This window comes from Petaurus breviceps, unplaced genomic scaffold (genome assembly GCF_028583685.1).
Source record: "Petaurus breviceps papuanus isolate PSGF00001 unplaced genomic scaffold, PetGlider_PUasm1.0 91041, whole genome shotgun sequence".
Taxonomy (NCBI): Eukaryota; Metazoa; Chordata; class Mammalia; order Diprotodontia; family Petauridae; genus Petaurus; species Petaurus breviceps.
The window spans coordinates 12,539,970-12,559,299 of NW_027187400.1; the positions used below are offsets into that span (position 1 = coordinate 12,539,970).

At 44.9% G+C, this 19,330-nt stretch overlaps 3 protein-coding genes across 8 annotated transcripts in view; 2 read left to right on the forward strand and 1 right to left on the reverse strand.

Moving 5' to 3' along the window:
• HP1BP3 (heterochromatin protein 1 binding protein 3) overlaps positions 1 to 19,330 on the forward strand; it is a 483,172-nt gene that overhangs the window by 210,977 nt on the left and 252,865 nt on the right. The gene's annotated exons all lie outside the window — the stretch shown is intronic.
• The window catches only part of EIF4G3 (eukaryotic translation initiation factor 4 gamma 3), a 411,795-nt gene that overhangs the window by 181,246 nt on the left and 211,219 nt on the right, over positions 1 to 19,330 (forward strand). The window lies entirely within an intron of this gene.
• LOC138154265 (endogenous retrovirus group K member 5 Gag polyprotein-like) lies at positions 4,581 to 6,700 on the reverse strand. The gene is made up of 2 exons (XM_069078866.1): positions 6,052 to 6,700; positions 4,581 to 5,932 (listed from the first exon to the last, which is right to left on the reverse strand). The coding sequence occupies exons 1-2, from the start codon at positions 6,137 to 6,139 to the stop codon at positions 4,581 to 4,583; spliced, it is 1,440 nt and encodes a 479-aa protein (XP_068934967.1). The 5' UTR covers positions 6,140 to 6,700.

Below are 19,330 nucleotides of genomic sequence, written 5' to 3' on the forward strand. Positions count from 1 at the left end.
ATTTCTTTATATATTGCTGTGATCTGCTTGCTAGTTATTTTAATTAACATTTTTGCATTAATATTAATTAAGGGAATTGGTGTACAGTTTTCTGTCTCTGTTTTTCTCTCTCCCTGGTTTAGGTATCAAAACCATATTTATGTCATAAAAAGAATTTGGTAAGACTCCTTCTTTACCTATTTTATTAAATAGTTTATACAGTATTGGGATTAATTGTTCTTAAATGTTTGGAAGAATTTCACTTGTGAATGCAACTTGTCCTGGGGACTTTTTCTTAGGGATCTCATTGATGGTTTTTCCAATTTGTTTTTCCAAGATAGGATTATTTAGGTATTCTATTTTCTCTTCTGTTAATGTGGGGGTTTATATTTTTGTAACTATTCATCTGTTTCACTTAAGTTGTCAGATTTATTGGCATGTAATCGGACAAAATAGCCCCTAATGATTGCTTTAACTTCAATTTCATTTGACTAGTTGGGGCTAGGTACCATTACCATTTCCAGCTTGAGAACTCCAGAAATTTCTGCTGCTTCTGTTGCCATCACCAACCCCCTACCACTCTGGATCAGGATCCTTCTTCCATCTCACTCATCTCTCTTTCAGACCTATGTTGTCTTGAGTTGGAGAAGTGTCTTACTCTGACCTGTTAGCTGTGCCATTCCAGAATTTGATTTGAGGCATTATTTTAAAGTTGCTTGTAGGGGAAGGTTGGAATGCTTTTTCTACTCCTACCATCTTGGCTGTGCCCTTTAAAGGCCTCCAAGAATGTCATTTCTTTTGGCAGTGACCTGATCTGGAATCACTAAGATAAACTCCTCAGTTTTTATAATCAAATACACATGACTTTGCCGTTTATTAGCTACTTCTTGGACAACATTTTATAGGTTCAGCCACTTTGACTCTTATTTATTTCATCTTAGTTGTTTCATAGGCTCTATCCCATCTTGTTTTTTTCAGTGTCTATTTAAAATTTTTGTGCTGTTGTGCACTCTTTATATTACTATTACCCGTCTGAGCATTAGTTTTTTTTTAATCTACTTTTTTTTCCCTCCTGTCTAGTTTCACAAGAATTTTGAATGACTAGGTATCTCTTTTGGAGGCTTTGCAGTATTCTGGGGCATTGTATAGTTAGTATAATGTCATTCAGAAAGAAGAAGATGTAGAAGGCATCAGTCTCCAGGAAATTTACTCTGCTGGGTGTGGTTTGTGTCTAGCCTCTTTGGCTGCCACATGTTGCTATTCTATGCCCTGCTTGATACTGATAATCATGTAGTAATTAACCAAAGTTTTCTCTGTCCTATCTAAGAGATCTTGTATAATTTTTGAGAGAGGAATGGGAGGCATCTTGTTTGGAGGGAGCCTTTGAGGTGGCATTTGAATCTGCTGAATGAAATGCCTCTTTTTAGGGTTAGTTCATAACATTCCTTTTTGAATCTTTGTGTTCTTGATGTTTCTTGGTCTATTGTATGTCTTTAAAGCTCTGGTCTAGTGCTGAATACCACTGGGACAGCCTGCTTGTCCTCTCCTCAAACCTTTATCTAATATGCTCTCATTGGACTTTTAGATGATTCCAGTGAAGGATTTTTTTTTATTTTTGAGATGGCTACATGGGCATACTATGGGTTGATAGTTATTTAAATTTTCTCCATCCTTCCTTTTGGGGTTGGAGTGGGGTGATGGTAATAAGGGTTGATATTTTGTATTCAGTATTCAATATTTCTTTTTCTTTTGAATAACTTGGAGAATTAATTCCTTTATACCTTCAAAATTATTGTTTCTGTACATTTTGTCTGGATCATTTTAGTCTTTCCATTTTTATTTTATTCAGTTTCCTTTCCAGCTGTTTCATATAGCACATCCAGGATTGTCATTTTGGGGGTCCAAAGGTGGTGACTAAAAAGTGGTTTGGGATGGTGAAAAATATATGTTGATACTTCTATAGGGGTTTTGCACATTTCCTCCCTTTTTGGACCTCTTTTCAGCATCATCTATTCATTGTATAAATTTCTTTTGTTATAAACTTGACAAACATGAACATTTCAATATGTCAAGAAAAGAGTACTATTGGTGAAAATAGGAACTCTGGACATGATCTAGGCACATTCATTACCAGGTGACTGCTGGTGATGAGCTTCTTCATAGTAGCCTTAGCTGCTCATTGGATATAGGAAATATTCTGCAGATGGGGGTTGACTGGAAGCCTTAAGGTTTACTTTCTTTCTTTTTTAAAAAATTATTTATTTTTAGTTTTCAACAATTGCTTCCAGAAGTTTTCAGTTTTCCCCTCCCCAAGATGACATGCAGTCTGACATGGGCTCCACACATACATTTCTTGATGTATGTGTGGAGACGTAGAAAGACAAATGCATTTTCACATTAGTCGTGTTGCATAGACAGATTATATCCAATGGAAGACAAAACAAAATAAAGCAACAAAAAAGGAAGTAGTCTGCTTCATTCTCTTCTGACTCCATAGTTCTTTCTCTAGATGTGACTGGTATTTTCCCTCGTGTTCTTTGTAAAATGGTTTTAGGTCCTTGCATTGCCTAGAAGGGCTAAGTCTATTAAAATCAGTCCTCGCACACCGTGACTGTTAGTGTGTAACAATGGCCTCCTGGTTCTGCTACTCTCAGTTCATAGAATTCTTTTTTTTTTTCTTTTAAAGTCATTTACTTTAATTTAGTCAAAGTTTACTTTCTTCAAGCCCTCTTTCCCTTCTTCCTTCTCTTCCTCCCTCCCTCCCTCTCTTCCTTTTTTCAAAAAGTATATTAAATTTAATGCTTGTCTTTGTCCCCTTAGTAACTTCTTTGGCTTGTGTGGATGTGTGTATTTTTATGCCTATGTCTATGTCTGTCTATATCTATGTGTTTGATCTTTTGGGGGGTGCCGGGGTCCCTCTGCCCGTGGAATCCTCACCTGCCCTACGGTCCTCTACTTACCCATATCCGGGTCTTCGGTCGTCACCGGCCCCTTGAGGGGAACAATCACCAGACAGAGAGCGGAGGGAGTTTTTAGGGGGTGTTTATTCTCCACTCGCGTCTCTCCTCTACTTCCGCCCTAGGGCCTTTATAGCCCTTCCCGACCCTTCTCGCCCAATCATCAGTCCCAACAGCATTTATCACCATATATGGGCTCCTGGTTATACTAGTCTTCTTCTCCGCCCCTGGGGCGGGGCAGGGTCCCTTTACAATCTCCCCCTTTTTTCTTTAAAGCAAACTGAGCACTAAAAGGAAATGCAGCCAAGCACAGGCGGGCTCGGGTAGAAGATCCTCCCGGTGGCCATAGGGCGGGGTTCTGACGCTTGGCGTGAGGGCCTCTGGCTTAGGTCGCCTCTGTCTCACTCGAACCTTACCCGTCCTAGGAATCAGACACTCTTGACCCTGTCTTAGGCGGCCGAGGAGTGAGGAGTTGCCCGTCATGGAGGGTGCCTCGTCTTACCCCGAGTGTCAAGCGTCCCCCCATGCCTCAAACCAGACCTGGGGATCATCTCCCTGAGACACAGCCATCAATGCTCGCTGCGTTAAAAGCATATACCCACGGTTTTGCCGTCGAAGTCGGCACACACACCACAAAAGAAGGAAAAGAAGAAGCACAAAAACTAACAGGGACGAGGTCAAACCACCCCACTGGGTGAACCAGGAGACAGTGTAACGTTACTATGAAATGCGGATAAGTTAAAGCTCGGGGAATCGCCACCCTCCACCCCCGACCAGGTACCATTCCCGACCCCGACCTGTCCCCCATTGACCATCCCCAGGGGGCGAACATCTGAGTAGGAGCCATTCACCCCGCACAGTAACCAGAGGTCAAAGGGGTTGGCAGTGGCTCCGGGATCCGCATACTGGAGAAAGCGTGAGGACACGCTTGCTTGGCTACTGGAATTTCCTGCGAAGATCGGTTTGGGATCCTGACAAGTCCAGTTAAGTGGCCTGCCAGTCGTGACATTGGCCGAGGGAATAGGAGGGGAGAAGGTGTACAATCAAACGGCAACGACGGAAGACCAAAGGAGGAGTTCGAGGAGAAGAAGCGAGGGAAGGTCCGAGCTGAATGTGTCACCGGCAGCGGCCGCGGGAAGGCTGACAGGACGCCCCATCTCAGGTGCTCCTCATCTGCCATCCCTCCTATGCAGTGAAGCAGGATCCCCAGAAGTAGCACAGCGCCTGAAAGACACAAAAACACAAAACTCCCTCTCACCCCTCGTTTGGAGGAGGGGTGGAGCCCTGTCATTCCACATCCCTAACTCTGTGAAGAGGAACCCATTGCGGGGTTGCTTTCTCGTCATCCTCGGGCCGGAAGGAGAGGTGGCCGAGCTTGCGCTCCACCACCGTCACTGGGCCATGCCAATTGCCCTCAAGGTCTTTCCACAGCACCTTCGTGCCGGGCAGGGCGTGGCTAGGCGATGGGAGTTGTACCAGTGACGGCGTGGGCTGGGCGTGGGAAGACCAAAATCTCTGGGCCGCAGTGGACCCGTCCTCTCTTACTTGTAGGAAGTTCATAGTAAAAACTGCCTGAGCCAGCTCCTGACGTGTGACGGAGCGGGGAGTTCCCCTGATTTGGGGGGGTCCCAAGAGGAGGGGCCATCAGAACCGGGGAGGTCGGGCCGCCTGAGGGGGCTGCGGAGGGGGAACGGCGGTTGTCCCCCTCCACCCCCCGTTTCCCTGTGTGGCAGCCATGGAATCCGGGGCATCCCCAGGGGGGGTGCTTGAGGGCCTTAAAGGCGAGGATGCCGGATTTTTGAGGCGGCAATACTTAGCCACGTGACCTGGCCTTCCACATGCGAAACACTTGGGGGAGCTCTTGCGAGGAACGGCGTGGCATTGAGCCTTGAAATGGCCGCTCTGGCCACACCCAAAACAAACTTTACTGGCCGCACGGGCGGGGTCAGAAGAAAGCCGTTGGACGGCTGCCAGGATGTTACTGTCTCTCTCAGCACTGGCCAAAACCAGCTTTTCTAGGGCTTGGACCAGTGCGTTATCTCTGGAGGCGGCTGCTGCAGCCGACTGTGTTAAGGGGTCGTCTGGAGGCAGGTCCATAAGCTTATCCACTATGTCAGAAAGAGGGGCATCGGAGGGCAGTGCGTTAACGGCAGCCGCCTCCCGAGAGCGGAGGCCCTCCTTCACCAGTTGTCTAATCAACGGTTCCATGGCTCTGCCCTCCCCGATGGATCGATGGACAGTCTCCTGGACCTCATTAACAAAGGAGAGAGGGGACTGGCCGGGCCTCTGTTTCAACCCTACCAGCTTGGTCCCAGACCCCTGGCCCCTAACCGAGGCTTTCTCCCAAGCCCTCATATGGGCCTCCTGGACATCGTCCAGGTCGGCATGTCCATAGGCTAGTTGGACTGCCGGGTTAGCAAAGTGCCCCGTCCCGCAAATCAAGTCCTCCGTATCTTGCGGGGCCCTCTGAGGTCTGAGCGGGGCAATTCGCCGGGCCTCTCTCCGAAGCTGCGCCTGGTAGGCTAGGTATGTGGATGGTTCCAGACAAGCCACCGCCAGCCCGTCGAAATCAGCGGGCGTCCAGGGGTGGGCAGCAACTAAATTGGCAAGCAGCTTCTTGACATAGGGAGAGGCTGGGCCATATGTGGTCACAGCTTCTTTAAAGTCTTTCAGGGCCTTATATTGGATGGGAGCATGAGTGCGACCTCCCGTCAAGGGATCAGTCAAAATCGGGAACATGTCCCAGGAGTCAAAGTCAACCTCCGCCCCCGCCTCTGCGGCCAGACGGAGGCTCCGCCTCAAAAGTCCTTCCCCCGCACTCGGAGGGACCGCCCCTTGAGGGCAGTAAGAGGGGGGTGTCGTGACTTCCGGGAGGGGCCCTCCATGGTTCCGTGAAGGAGGCGGAAGAGGGCCCCACCCTTCAACATGCGGCGTCTCCAGGGGCGCCATCTTAGAGGAGCACGGGACTGGAGGGAGGGGGGATCTCCACCCTTCATCTTCCCGATCGTCGGCCATCCTTGGGTGGACCCCCTTACCTGGATTCTGAGCCCTCTTTCTCCTCCTTCTGGTTTCTCGGGGGAACCTTGCTGTCTCTTCTTCCTCTGACTCGCTCAACACCGGGGCTGATTCTCGGGCAACCTTTTCCAGGTCCCCCCACGGGTATTTAGGGCGATAGTTCCTGTTCCCGTCCTTAGATTCCTCATGGCCCCCGGACCCCTCTGAGTCTGACCCCGCTAGAGACGCACCGCACTGGGTGCTAACTGAGCACGGCAGGGGGGGCGGATCTGGGGCGGTCACCGCTGCCGCCACGATTTTGAAGACCCTGAAGTCTTCGGGTGACAAAAACCCCGGGCATGTCTGATTATAAGACGCCATCTGTTGACCTACAGCCTGCCACTTATGCGGCTGTAAGCCCGAGGGTTTCACCCAGGGGCAGATCACCAGAACCTTCTCAATAAACTGCCTGCAAGTCTTTATAGGGAGTTTAGCGCCCCGCTGTGCGCACAGCTTATAAAGCTGGGCGGTCAAGACCCCCTTCTCCTCCGCTCGAAACACAGGGATACTAAGCCCTGAACCCATACTGTCCTCTTCCCGAGAATCCTTTTCTCGAGGCTGTCTGGTGGCTAACGCAGACCAGCTGCAGTTAGCAGACCGTCCGCCGGCTAGGTGGGATGTCCTCCCCGGGCCCAAGCGCTCAGGTCCCTGTCAGGTCCCTGTTCGGGCGCCAGAATGCCGGGGTCCCTCTGCCCGTGGAATCCTCACCTGCCCTACTGTCCTCTACTTACCCATATCCGGGTCTTCGGTCGTCACCGGCCCCTTGAGGGGAACAATCACCAGACAGAGAGTGGAGGGAGTTTTTGGGGGGTGTTTATTCTCCACTCGCGTCTCTCCTCTACTTCCGCCCTAGGGCCTTTATAGCCCTTCCCGACCCTTCTCGCCCAATCATCAGTCCCAACAGCATTTATCACCATATATGGGCTCCTGGTTATACTAGTCTTCTTCTCCGCCCCTGGGGCGGGGCAGGGTCCCTTTACAGGGGGGCAGTAGTCATTGTTTCTTTTTTTGATTTTTCTTTTTTTGTATTTATTTAGTATTGGTTTTTCCTCAATGACATGAAAACAACAATTTTTAACATTTGTTTTAAAAACTTTGAGTTCTAAATTCTTTCCCTTTCTCCTCTCCACCCCCTGCCATTGAGAAGGCAAGCAATTCCATATAGGCTATATATGTGTAGTTATGCAAAACATACTCATAATAGCTATGTTGTGAAAGAAAACCCAGACAAAAAAACCTCAGGAAAAATAAAGAAAGTGAAAAAAACAACCCCAAAAGTGTGCTTCGGTCTTTATTCAGACACCATCACTTATTTCTAGCTTTTTTCATCCTAAGTCCTTCAGAACTGTCATGAATCATTGTATAGCTAAGTCATTTTTGCTGTTACACTGTACACAGTACATTTCACTTTGTATCAGCCCTATGTATTTGATCTTTAAATACCCTTAGGATGAGTTTGTTTAGTTTGATCTCCGCCATTCTTCCCTTATTGTTTTCCCTTTATTATTACTTCTTGCTGGTTGATGAGGCTATGTTGCTCATGATCTTCCCTTTGTTCTTTTCCATAAGATTTTTCAAATGAGTTTGTTATCAAATGGAGTTACTCATGGCTTCTATAACTCTCTGGCTGACTAGCAACTTTTTTCTAAGTACAGTTGCGTCTAGGCTTTCCTTTTCATTGTGGCAATTGATTTCTGTCAGTTTAAACTTTTTTCGGAAATGGTCACTATCAATGTTTGTTTCTTTTTCAGTTTTTTAGAGGGAAGACCTCACAGAATAAGGTTGGAATATTTTAATTTTATGTTAGATGCTTTCCCATTTTTTTCATTTAGTTTCCTACTAATTTTATTTTCTTAACAAGTCAGTGGTCTGACTGAATACTGACAGCATTTATAGCAATGACTTCCACAGTAGTGGTGAATTGTTTGTTGCTCATCAAGATATTAACAGTTCAATCATTTGATATATTGTTGATACTCCTTGTTACCAGCACCTATCAGCTCTAATCTTGAAGAAATTATTCGTGATCTATAGACCTGAGGCTTCTGTTGGTCCTATTTTCCCAATTAAAAAAACCAAACTTCTTCCTTATTTGTACCTTTGCATTGATGTCACTAAGTATTAAAGTATATGTTGATTTAATTTGGAAGGTTTTGCCAAATTTCTAATGTAATTTTTCTTCCTGCTCGTCTGTGTAACACAGAATAGCATATAAGCTATTAGAGCAGTGATTTTGTGGTCACCTTTTTGTAGATACATTTTATGATGTCTCGTACAGTGGTGTGTTCTTGTTGCTTCTGGACCTGTAAAAAACCACCTCTTCCTCACCAACTCATACATACGAGCCGTTCTTCAAATTAGTTATAACTTTTTTTCTTCAAGATTCATTAGTAGCAAGAATGCAAAAAAGTCAATATGATTCAATTACTTTAGTGTATTGTAACCACTTACTGCATTACTAGACACAAGGGTTTTACAATTGAGAGTATCAGCCTAGTTGACATTTGTATGTTCTAAAAATTTATTACTGAGGGGCTACTGGATATCAGCTTCTCCAAATTAATCAGAATTGGTATACCTTGGTGTTGGGACCATACTAGAAGTGAAGCCTTTGTAGTGTTGTAAAACTTGCCAGAGTTTATATTTTTTGCCAGCTGAACCTTGGGTAGCCCACAGTCTTTTATCTTGTGTTGGAGTAAGATGTTGGAGTAGGAGGAAAGCTAGCTAATAAATTTTAATTTTAATTTTCAGTTTTCAATTTAAAATGTCAAATTCCCAACCATGTCATTTAGGGATCTCCATGATCTTTCTAGATCTGTTCACATGCTTCATGTTCTGGCCAGACTAGACTACTAACTCTCTCAGCTCTCAACATCCTGTTCCTTTCTGTCATCCATTTTTTTTTTTTATGGTGGTTCTTTCTCTCTCAGGAATATAGTTTCTCTGAATTCTTACTTTTTGAACTCTTTCTCTTCCTTTAAATTGAAGTTACTTCCTTCATCTTCCAAACTGAATGTGTTCTCTTTCTCCTCTAATTTACTTATATAGTTCATTATTTTGACCTTTTCTTTGAATCTAAATCATGTTTTCACCTTTTATCATATTTCCATGTGTAAGAACCTTCTCTGCCCTCCATGTTTTAGCATCTGCAGTGCCTCCTTCAGGACCTTAGGTGGAATAGATCTTTAACAGTGTCTCAGTTCACTTGAACTTCATTATTCTAATACTTAATGAAAACAGGTCATATAAATAACCAGGCTGAAGAAGAAGTGTTATAAGCACAGTCTGTTCCCTTTTAGACTGATAGACCTGACTTCATTCACTGCAGCAGACATTTCTTGATATGTTCATCTGTCTATCTCCCCCTCTTGATATAAAGATGTATTTTCCATTGCTATACTTCATTATGACCTTTAATTTTAGTGGATCCATATGTGGGCAACCTGGTCTTACTACTTGGTCAAGTGCAACTTCCCCTCTAGTTGGTAATTCTGTAGTTCAGCAAAAAGCTGGTGCTAGAGAAGAGCTTAGGCCACTTTGATGCAACAGACAGAATTCCAGAGCACATAAATCAACCTTGCTCTTTTCCAGCTGACCTTGAAATACTTAATTTCTGTGGCTCTGAAAGACTATGCGGATGGATATTCATCTCCTAGAGTATAGCCCAGTATGCATATGTGTATTTGACAGGGTTCCAAAGACCATTTTCTATTTGTTGCCTTTTTATATCTCTAACAGGATATATCTTTCCTGGATGTCCATTGTGCATATAACAGTCCTTGCCAGCTTGCCCTTTGAGGCCATATATGAAGGATTGGGTAGGAAGGTTGTAACAGTGTTGGATGAAGATGTTGCTTAGAACCATAATTCATTACTTTTGCTTTTGACTAATACAATTGCAGTCCTGGTGAGAAGTGTACTTTTCACTATAAGTACACTGTCTTTGGTATGGTCAGTAAATAGATCTAGCTGGCAAGAATTGGGGCTCTCAGAACTAGGCTGTTTGTATAGTTGAATAGCTAGCATTAGGAACAACATCTCTTTCTTCATTGCATTAAATAATCCTGATATTAGAGAGGGAATGCTGGCTCAGGATCTGGCTGGGGCCCATGGTTGACTGCAGGATATTGTAGACAAGGTTATATTGAGGACTAGTATCTCCCAGTGTTGTCCCGTTTGAATGTATCAGTATTTGTTTTCATAGGCTACCATTTCTGATTTTAATGAACTTCTTACTTTTTGATAATTTTAAATACTGCTGAGTTAACAGTAGATTTCTGGGGTACTTTTATTTTCTGGTCAAGAATCTAGTCCTTAAATTTTGTTTTATTCTGAGTTTACCATAGCTAGGGCCTGCACTCCCTAAATGTGGTGTCTCAAAGATCAGAAATATGTTGTGGTCCATGATTTTGAGGGGTCATTTTGGGAATGATCTTGGAACAAAAAAGGGTTTAGCTTCTTATCCAGTTATAGTGAGTATCTAGCTAGTCTGTAGGTGTCTCGTTTCATCAGCTAATCCAACAGCATTTACCAGGTGCCTACTATGTCAGGCACTGTGCTAAGGACCGGGCATGTGAAGAAAGGCAAAGATGGGCCTTCCCCTCTAGTAGCTCCCCATTTATCGGGGAGACAATACAGGTAAGGATATATGAGCAGAATAAATTAGAAATTACCTCCAGAGAGAAAGCACTAGAATTAAGAAGGATCAGTACAGGCTTCCTGTAGAATTTTAGCTGGTACTTGAAGGAAACCAGAGAAGCCAGGAGGCAGAGATGAGGAGGGAAAGCATTCTAAGCCTGGAAGACAGCTAGGGAAAATGCTCAGTTGTGAAGTGGAGTATCTTATCTTGAGGCAGTTAGGTGGTGCCATGATGCACAGAGTGCTGAACGAGTCAGGAAAACCTGAGTCCAAATAAGACTACAGACCCTTATTAACTATGGGACCCTGGGCCAGTCAATTTATTTGTCTTGGTTCCCTCAACTGTGACATGGGGGTAATAATAGTATCTGTTACCATGGTAGTTGTGAGGATCAAGTGAGAGCTTAGCACCAAGCCTGGTATTTAGTAGGAGCTTAATAAACCCTAATTCTCTTTGCCCTTTCCCCTCTTGTTTGAGGAGATAGCATAGAGTCCAATGTCAGTGGATAAAAGAGTATGTGGGAGTGAGTGAGGCATAAGAAGACTGCAAAGGTAGAAGGGAGCCATGTTATGAAGGTTAGAAAGAGTAGTTTTTGTTTATTTGATCCTGGGGAAGATAGGCAGCCACTGGAGTGGCGTGGTCAGATCTGTGCTCTTGGAAGATCTTTTTGAAAGCTGGCTGAAGAATGAACTAAAGTGGGGAGAGACTGTGGCAGGCCAAGCCACCAGCAGATGGTTGTAGCAGGCCAAGTGTGAGGTGAGGAGGGCCTACACCAAGGTGGCAGCATTGTGGGAGGAGAAAAGGGATGTTAGGAAGGAAATATCAATAGGCCTTGTCAACAGTTTGGATATAAAAGCTGAGAGAGAGGGTGATGAATGAAGGATGCCACGTAGGATGTGACCCTAAGTGACTGGAAGGGAAGTAATGCCCTCAACAATAATAGGGAAGTTTGGAAGTGGAAAGATTTAAGGTATCTCATGCTTAGTGAGTGTGAACTGGATGAAGATTCAGAACAGGAGAGAGCAGTGTCAGAAAAACCTAGAGAGGAATCTTGGTGGAGAGGGTGATTGACTTTTTTCAAAGGCTGCTGAGAGAAGGCATGATTCAGACTGAGAATGGGCCATGGATTTGGCAGTTAAGATATCGTTAGTGGGGTGGCCAGGTAGCACAGCGAGTAAGAGCACCGGCTACAGTGTTGAGAAGACCTGGAGATCGAATCCCGGGCTCAGACACTTAGCACCCACCCAGAAACACCTGGCCGTGTAACCTTGAGCAAGTTACTTAACCCCAATTGCTTAGGGGCGGCCAGGTGGCTCAGCAAGTGAGAGCACCAGCTCCAGTGTTGGGATGACCTGGATCGGATCCGGGCTCAGATACTCGGCGCCACACCCAGAAATAACTGGCCGTGTAACCTTGAGCAAGTTACTTAACCCTGATTGCTTAAAAAAAAAAAACAGTAAAAAAAAAAAAGATATCATTAGTAACTATGGCTAGAGCAATTTCTGTTTGATGAAATTAGAAGTCAGATTGTAGAGAATGAAGAAGAGCCAGAGAGGAAAGTAAAGGCACCTATTGTAGGAGGCTTTCTCAAGGAGATTAGCCATCAATGGGAGGAAAAGCGAAGGGCTTTGGGGAGACATGAGCCTGCTTAGAGGCAGGAGGGAAGCATTCAGTAGACAGGGAATGGACAGAGAGAGGGTGAAGACAGAAGAGGGTGGAGATGATGGGAGAGACTGTGTGCTGGAGAAAATGGGATGGAATGGGATCACTTGTGCATTTAGAAAGGTTTGCCTTGGTAAGGAGGATGGCCCCCTCTTCATGTAAGACACAGATGAAGGTATAGTTGGCAGAAGGCTTCTGGGTGTTAGGAGATTGAACTTCATGCCTGGCCAGATTGGTACCTTCTGCCTTCCTTTATTATGCCTGTGGTATAGAAAGGTTCTTCATAACTTTGTTTACAGCAGAAGGCAGAATGTATATGTCTGTGTGTGTGTATGTGCACGCATACAAGCATGTATATGTGTGAGCACCCAGATAGATGAGGGTGGACATCCTTTATAACATCTTTCCATGTTAATATTGTGTATAGGCACTGTGGTGCCAGCCACATGGGTCAGTGGGTGGCACAGTGGATAGATCACCAGGCTTGGAATAGGAAGAATTGAGTTCAGATCTTGTGTTGGACACTTCCTAATTGTGTGACCCTATGCAAGTCACTTCACCCTGTTTGACGTGGCTTCCTCATCTGTAAAATGAGCTTTAGAAGAAAAGGGCAAACGACTGCATTCTCTCTGCCAAGAAAACCCCAGATACAGTCAAAGAGATTTGGACAACTGTGGTGCCTTCCAAAGTAGACCCACATGTTAACATGGATATTTCATTCCCTTTGGGGTGTGGACAGTCCTGGTGTCGACTTCTTTGCTCTTGCCATTGACAGTCCTTGTTAGTTTTCTTGATTCTGAGAGGGCGTCAGAAATCTACCAGACTCTCAGGACCAGAAGGACATCAGTAGCCATCTGAATCCAAACCAGACCTAAGCAAGGGCTCTTTCTGCCACCTGCCTAGCGTAACCACTTCCAGGTCACTTCCACTTCCCATTGTGTCTCTGCTGTCCCTTCTGGGGCCACAAACACACACAGACAGCTCTTGTGCCCTGCTTTAGGGCTTTTCTTCTTCATGCTAACGCTCTGTAGAGCATGGAGGCCCTTCTCCAACCTGCTGGTTCTTCTCTGAATGCTCGGCAGTTTATCTGTGTTCTTCTTAGAATGTGATGTCTGGAATTGAATGTAATGTGTGGTCTCTTTGAACTCCTGAAGGGAACCTTCTATACAGTTCAGCAAGGGTCAGCATTGGTGAGGAATGGAATTCAGTGGGTGGGCTGCCAGACCGGGCAAGAAAGATGTTATTCAGACCCATCTGGTTTCCAGCCCATGGAGACTCTAAGACCAGTTGGTCATCATCTAATCCCGTGAAAGAATCTGGATAGTCCCCAGTGCTGTCTAGAGACAGGCTGATTTCATTCAGTGTGTATACTGTCATTTTGCTTTCTTCAGAGTAGCAGATGTGCCCAGCAAGGCCCAAGGCACAAGGTATCCTCTGTGACCTTTGCTTCCCCTGCTGGGAGGATTGCAGTCCAACAGAAGACCTCACCATCGTCCAGCTTTATGCCATCTTCTTACGCAAGCAAATTCCTCTCAGGAAAGGGCCATTTAGAGTTATATTATGGCTCTTGCCACATTGAGAGTGGACCTGAACCCTTTTTAGTGGAAAGGAGCGTTTCCTGCTCTCTGGAGGAGGCATCATAAGCATCCACAACTACCATCAGGGAAAAGGACACTCTATGGGGTAGAGCTGTGGTGGTTTGCCCCTTCTCATCAGGACACTAAAGTGGCTAAAGGTCACCTTGGTTTCAGTGTGTCTACTAAAAGCTAAATGTGAAAGGATTCAGGTCTCCAGGATTATGTTACCTGTGTCTCAGGCACTAGGCTAGGCCCTGAAGGCCAAAGAGACAAAAGAGCCTTTGGCATTTTGCCCTAAGGAGCTTAGGGAGTTGGTCTGATACACGTTTTTGGTAAGATTTGCTCTTTTCCCTCAAGGGAGATCATGGTGGACCAGGTTTATTTCCTTTTCTCCTTAGGTTACTAAACAGGTAGATTAGAGGAATTGCTAAAAAAGTTTGACTTGGAAAACCTGAAGAGATTGGCTGGATGAATTCAGGAGTGGCCCTTTGGCCAGAACCAAAGAATACTAATGAGTGGCTCATTTTTAGTCCATGAGGAGGTCTTTAGAGACAATTCATGGCCTTGAACTAACTGTTCAACAGGTCTTGCTTCCTTATAAATTATGTGTTTATAATGCCCAGTTTATCACCTTGGCCCATGATGGTAGACCTGGAGGCAGGAGCTAACATGCTAGATGGCATGATTGAAGCAGAGTGCTTAGAGCATTGGCTCAGATGGATGTTGATGAGATGTAATAGAGATTATAAATATAAAATCCTCTGTTCAGATTCGGAACCACAGCTGGAAAAGTAGATTGCTTCTATTCGGACCCTTGTATCGTTTTGTATAATGTAATTAACAAAGATAGTTTGGATGAGAATTCTCAGGAATTGGTAGAATTCCTTTAATGTTAAAGACTTGAGTTAAGGCTCCATCCTCTATTTGTACTGGTAAAGAGATTCTCCACATCAGGGAATTTTCCTAATTCGGGCCAACCATACCCTGCCAAGCAACAGCAAAATTTAACCTTTGGACCATTCTCTTGCTGTTTCTTGTTCATTTTTGTATCATTTCTGGGCAGTGGTAAAACACTGGATCTTTGTTTTTAATGTCAGAAATGTGGGTTTGCACTTAGTATCTATCATTTGGGCTAGACTATTTAACTCATCTGGAGTTTTCTTAGCTTTGAGATTAATGGGTTGGATGAGGTGTTCAGGTTCTTTCCAGCACTGATATGTGATCCTGTGATGATTCTGTTGTTGGCTCCTCCCTTATGGAGATTTATCCATATCATTCTACACTCTTTGTACTTCTTCATTCGATTATGAAGTCTTTTGTTCTTTAGTCATTTGTTCAGTTTCTCTACTGTTCTTCCTCCCGTGGGATATCATTTGTGAGGATTTCTTTTACTCCCCTTAAACTTTCCAGAAAATGATGAATATCTTGTTGTTTTGAGCCGATGAGGGGAGGAATCTGGGCATAGATAATGTTGAAATACTGTGTCATCTTGCTGAGGCAGTCAATAAACATTTTAATTTCCATTGGAGATAATCGAAAGAAGACACTAGAATTAACAGGGATTGGGGAAGGCTTCCTTAAAAGGTGCAATTTTAGCTGGTACTTGAAGGAAGCCTGGCTAGCCAGGAGGTAGAAATGAGGATTGAGAACATGCTAGCAGTGGGGGAAAGACAGTGAAAATGCTTAGAGTCTGGAGATGGTGTGTCTTGTACAAGCAGCAGCAAGGAAGACAGTCACTGGATTGAAAAAGTACACGGGGAGATGTAAAGAAAAATTGGAAGGTTTGGGGAGACAGGAGGGAGAGACTTTATGCCAAATAGAGAATTTTAAATTTGCTCCTGGAGGTGGCTGGGGAGCCACTGGTGTTGATATGATTAGACCTATGCTTTAGGAAGATCCCTTTCGACAGCAGTGGGAAGAGACCTGTGTCAGGCCAAGCAGCCAACAGGACGTGTGAGCTGCAGCAGAGGGTGATGGTGTCAGGGCCCAGAGGAGAGGCATATGTCACAGATGCTCTGAAGGTTAGATTCTGAAGGTCTTGGCAACAAGTTTAGTACTGGGGGGATGAGAGAGAATGAGGTCTTAGGAAGGATACCTTGGCTGTGCGTCTCATTGAGATAGGACAAAAGATAGCCCCTGTCCTCAAGTAGCTCACTCTAATGAGTGAGACATCACACGGACAGCTGGGCACAAAACTGTATGACGTACCGACAGCACCCATGGCAAAGTAAAGTTAATCTCAGGGGGAAGCCAAGGTGGCCTAGAAAGAGAGATGAGGAGGTTGGGGAGACAGCCAGTGAAAGTTGTTTGGGAGGAAGATCAGAGAGATCAGAGTTACCGGACTGCAGAGTAAATAGAGGGGAGTATACGAAGTGTAAGTATAAAGGTAGTACCGGAGGAGCCAAGGATGGACCTCGGCTGGGTTACTGGAACTGGCTGGTACACAGCGTTCGGCAGGTGGAGAAGAGAGAATGCATTCTGTTTGGGGCATCTTTCCTTTCCCTGTGCTTGACCACCCTAACCCTAACCTCCATCCACTCTGTGGCTGCAGTCCCTCTGCCTCCCCATTCTTTCTGATGCTGTCATCCTTGTACTGGTCTTGCTCTTATCTCTTCCCTGTCTTGACCCCTGGCTGGAACAGCCAAGTAATGCATCAGACTTCTGAGCCTGAAGTCAGGAAGACCTGAGTTCAGATCCAGCCTTAGACACTCAGTAGCTGTGTGAGTTTGCCAGTCCTTCACTTAACCTCTTTCTGCCTCAGTGTGTCATTGTTTAGTCGTTTTTCAGTCATGTCTGACTTTTTGTGACCCCCATTTGGGGTTTTCTTAGCAAAGATGCTGGAGGGATTGACCATTTCCGTCTCCTGCTGCCTCAGTTTGCTCAACTCTAAAAATAACAGCGCCTGCCTCGCAGGGCCATTGTAAGGATCAGGTGAGACAGTATTTCTAGGGCATTTTGGCATGGAGCCTGGCACATAGGAGGTGCTTAATGAATGTTTGTTCCTTTTCCCTTCCCCTTCTCTGTACACTGCCCTTCATATTCATTTCCCTTGCTCCCTTATTCTGCCGATCAGTGATCTTACCTAACCAACTAACTCAGCCTTGGCTTACTCCTACCATCTGCCTCCTTTGGTTGGAGTTAGAGAAAATTGTGAAAACCATGTCGACCGGCTCGGTGTTCAGTGCATGTTACCTGATGCTGCCTGGGCCCTCTCTTCAGAAGGGAGGCTAGTTTATACCTCCTCCTTGAACTGCTACCCCTCTCACCATATATAGTAACTGCTCAAGGCCTCTTTCTCTCTCCCTGGTCTCACATGAGACCCTCCTCCCACCCTCCCCGCTGAGAACCTGGTCTCACATGACTTCTCCGAGAGCACTTTGTCCTTGTCTTCCTTGTCTCCCATTGCTCAGGCACCTGCTACTGCTCTTCCATCCCATCTTCTCCAGCAAGTCATCCCATCTCTTTTTTCCACTCCCTTCACTTAGTCCCTGTCTATTGACCACTTCCTGCTGCCTACACATATGCCCATAAAATGTGCCGTTATGGCTTCTCACACCCTTAAAAACCCTCAAATGATTTGACCATCCCCGTTAGCCACTGACCTCTGTTTCTTCTCCCTTTCATGCCTGAGGAAGATGCCTACAGTTGGTACCTGTACTTCCTCTCATCACTCCACTGAAACAGCTCTCTCCAGTTACCAGGGGGTCTCTTACTTGCCACCTGGGCCGCCCTTTTCTCACTCCTCCTTGCCCTCTCTGCAGCCTCTGATACCATCAGACATCCTTTTTCCCTTGATACTTTCCTTTCTAGGACTTCAGGACATCTTCTTATCTGTCTGACTTCCCCTCCTGGGCTCCTTTGCTGTTTCTTCATCCAGCTCATTCCTCTTAACCATGGGGCCCCACATCACTCTGTCCTGAACCCTTCTTCTCTTCTTCTGTACTAACTCATTAGGGCAATCCCTCAACTCCCATGAGTTTAATGATCATCTTGAGTCAGAAGATTCTCAGATATTTTTATGTAGCCATAACTTCTTTTTGAGATCTGTGTTACTCACTGCAACTGAGGGATGTGGAGGAGTGTCATAGTGCACAGAGCACTGGGGTTGGGGTCAGGAAGACTTGCATCCAAATACTGCCTCAGACATTGCCTAGCTATATGGCTTTAGGGAAGTCACTTAGCCTCTGTTTGCCTCAGTTTCCTCAGTTGAAATGGGGATTATGACATCACCTCTTATGCTTATTATAGAGGATCAAATGAGATGTATAATATGCTTAGTTAGCATAGTACTTGGCATATAATAGATGATATATAAATGCTAACTATTATGACTGTTACTATTGTTATTTATTGGGTATCTCTAGCTGATTGAGCCATGGATATCTCGAATTTTACATTTACAAAACAGAACTCCTTGTCTTTTCCTGAAAACTCTTCCCTTTTCCTAATTGTTTTTTTAAGTTTTTCTGGTATTTTCTATTTTTTTTACATCATTACAATTATCCCAAGCATCCCTCCCCCTCCTGGAGAGAGCCATCCTATATTATATGAAAAATAGTATTTTTAGAGAGGCAAAAAAATTCAATACAGTTGATCAGTATATTGGAAAGATTTGGAAACATGCTGGGTGTGTAGTATCTGTGCACCTCCCACCTCCATGAAGGGATGGATTGGGAGTTCCTTTCGTCTCTCTTCATTCAGATCATGCTTGATCTTTTAAATATTGTTCCATTCACTTTTTATTTTTTTGGTGTTTGTTCTTTCCATTTACATTGTTGTAGTCATTGTGTAGATTGTTTTCTTGGCCCTGCTTAATTAACTTCAGTCTGCATCAGTTCATATAGATCTTCCCAGGCTTTTCTGTATTCATCACATGTATCTTTTCTAATAGCACAGCAATATTCCATTCCATCCCATCCCATCCCATCCCATCCCATCCCATCCCATCCCATCCCATCCCATCCCATCCCATCCCATCCCATCCCATCCCATCCCATCCCATCCCATTCCATCCACAGCTTGCTTAGCCATTCCCCCTTTGATGGGCAGCCACTTTCTTTCTGGTTATAAGCCATCACAAAAAGCGTTGCTATAAGTGTTTTGGATAAATTTTCCTATTTTTATCTAGGGCATCACCATTCTTCCAGTCAGCCGGGCTTACAGCTTGAATATCATCCTTGACTCATCACCCTATGTATCAGTCTTTTTCTGAATATTGTCAGTTCTACCTTCATAATGTCTCCAGTATATGCACCCCTCCTGCCTTACACTTAATGTGGGCCCTCATCACCTTCTTCCCAAACTGTTGAGATAATCTGCCGGTTGGTTTTTCTGCCTCAGATGTCTTCTCATTCCAGTCCATTATCCTTAAAGTTCATCTCTTAAAAATTGATCTTCATAAAGTTCAAGTCTCTGAAAGCGCCATATTCTCACACCTTTCTGTGTGAGCAACTCAGTCAAAT

Excerpts from the sequence above, each read along its gene's own strand:
- LOC138154265 (XM_069078866.1), bottom strand. The coding sequence starts at position 6,139 with ATGAGGAATCTAAGGACGGGAACAGGAACTATCGCCCTAAATACCCGT. Across the intron at positions 5,933-6,051 it reads GCCCGAGAATCAGCCCCGGT|ATGAAGGGTGGAGATCCCCC; the intron begins GTTGAGCGAGTC and ends ACGATCGGGAAG.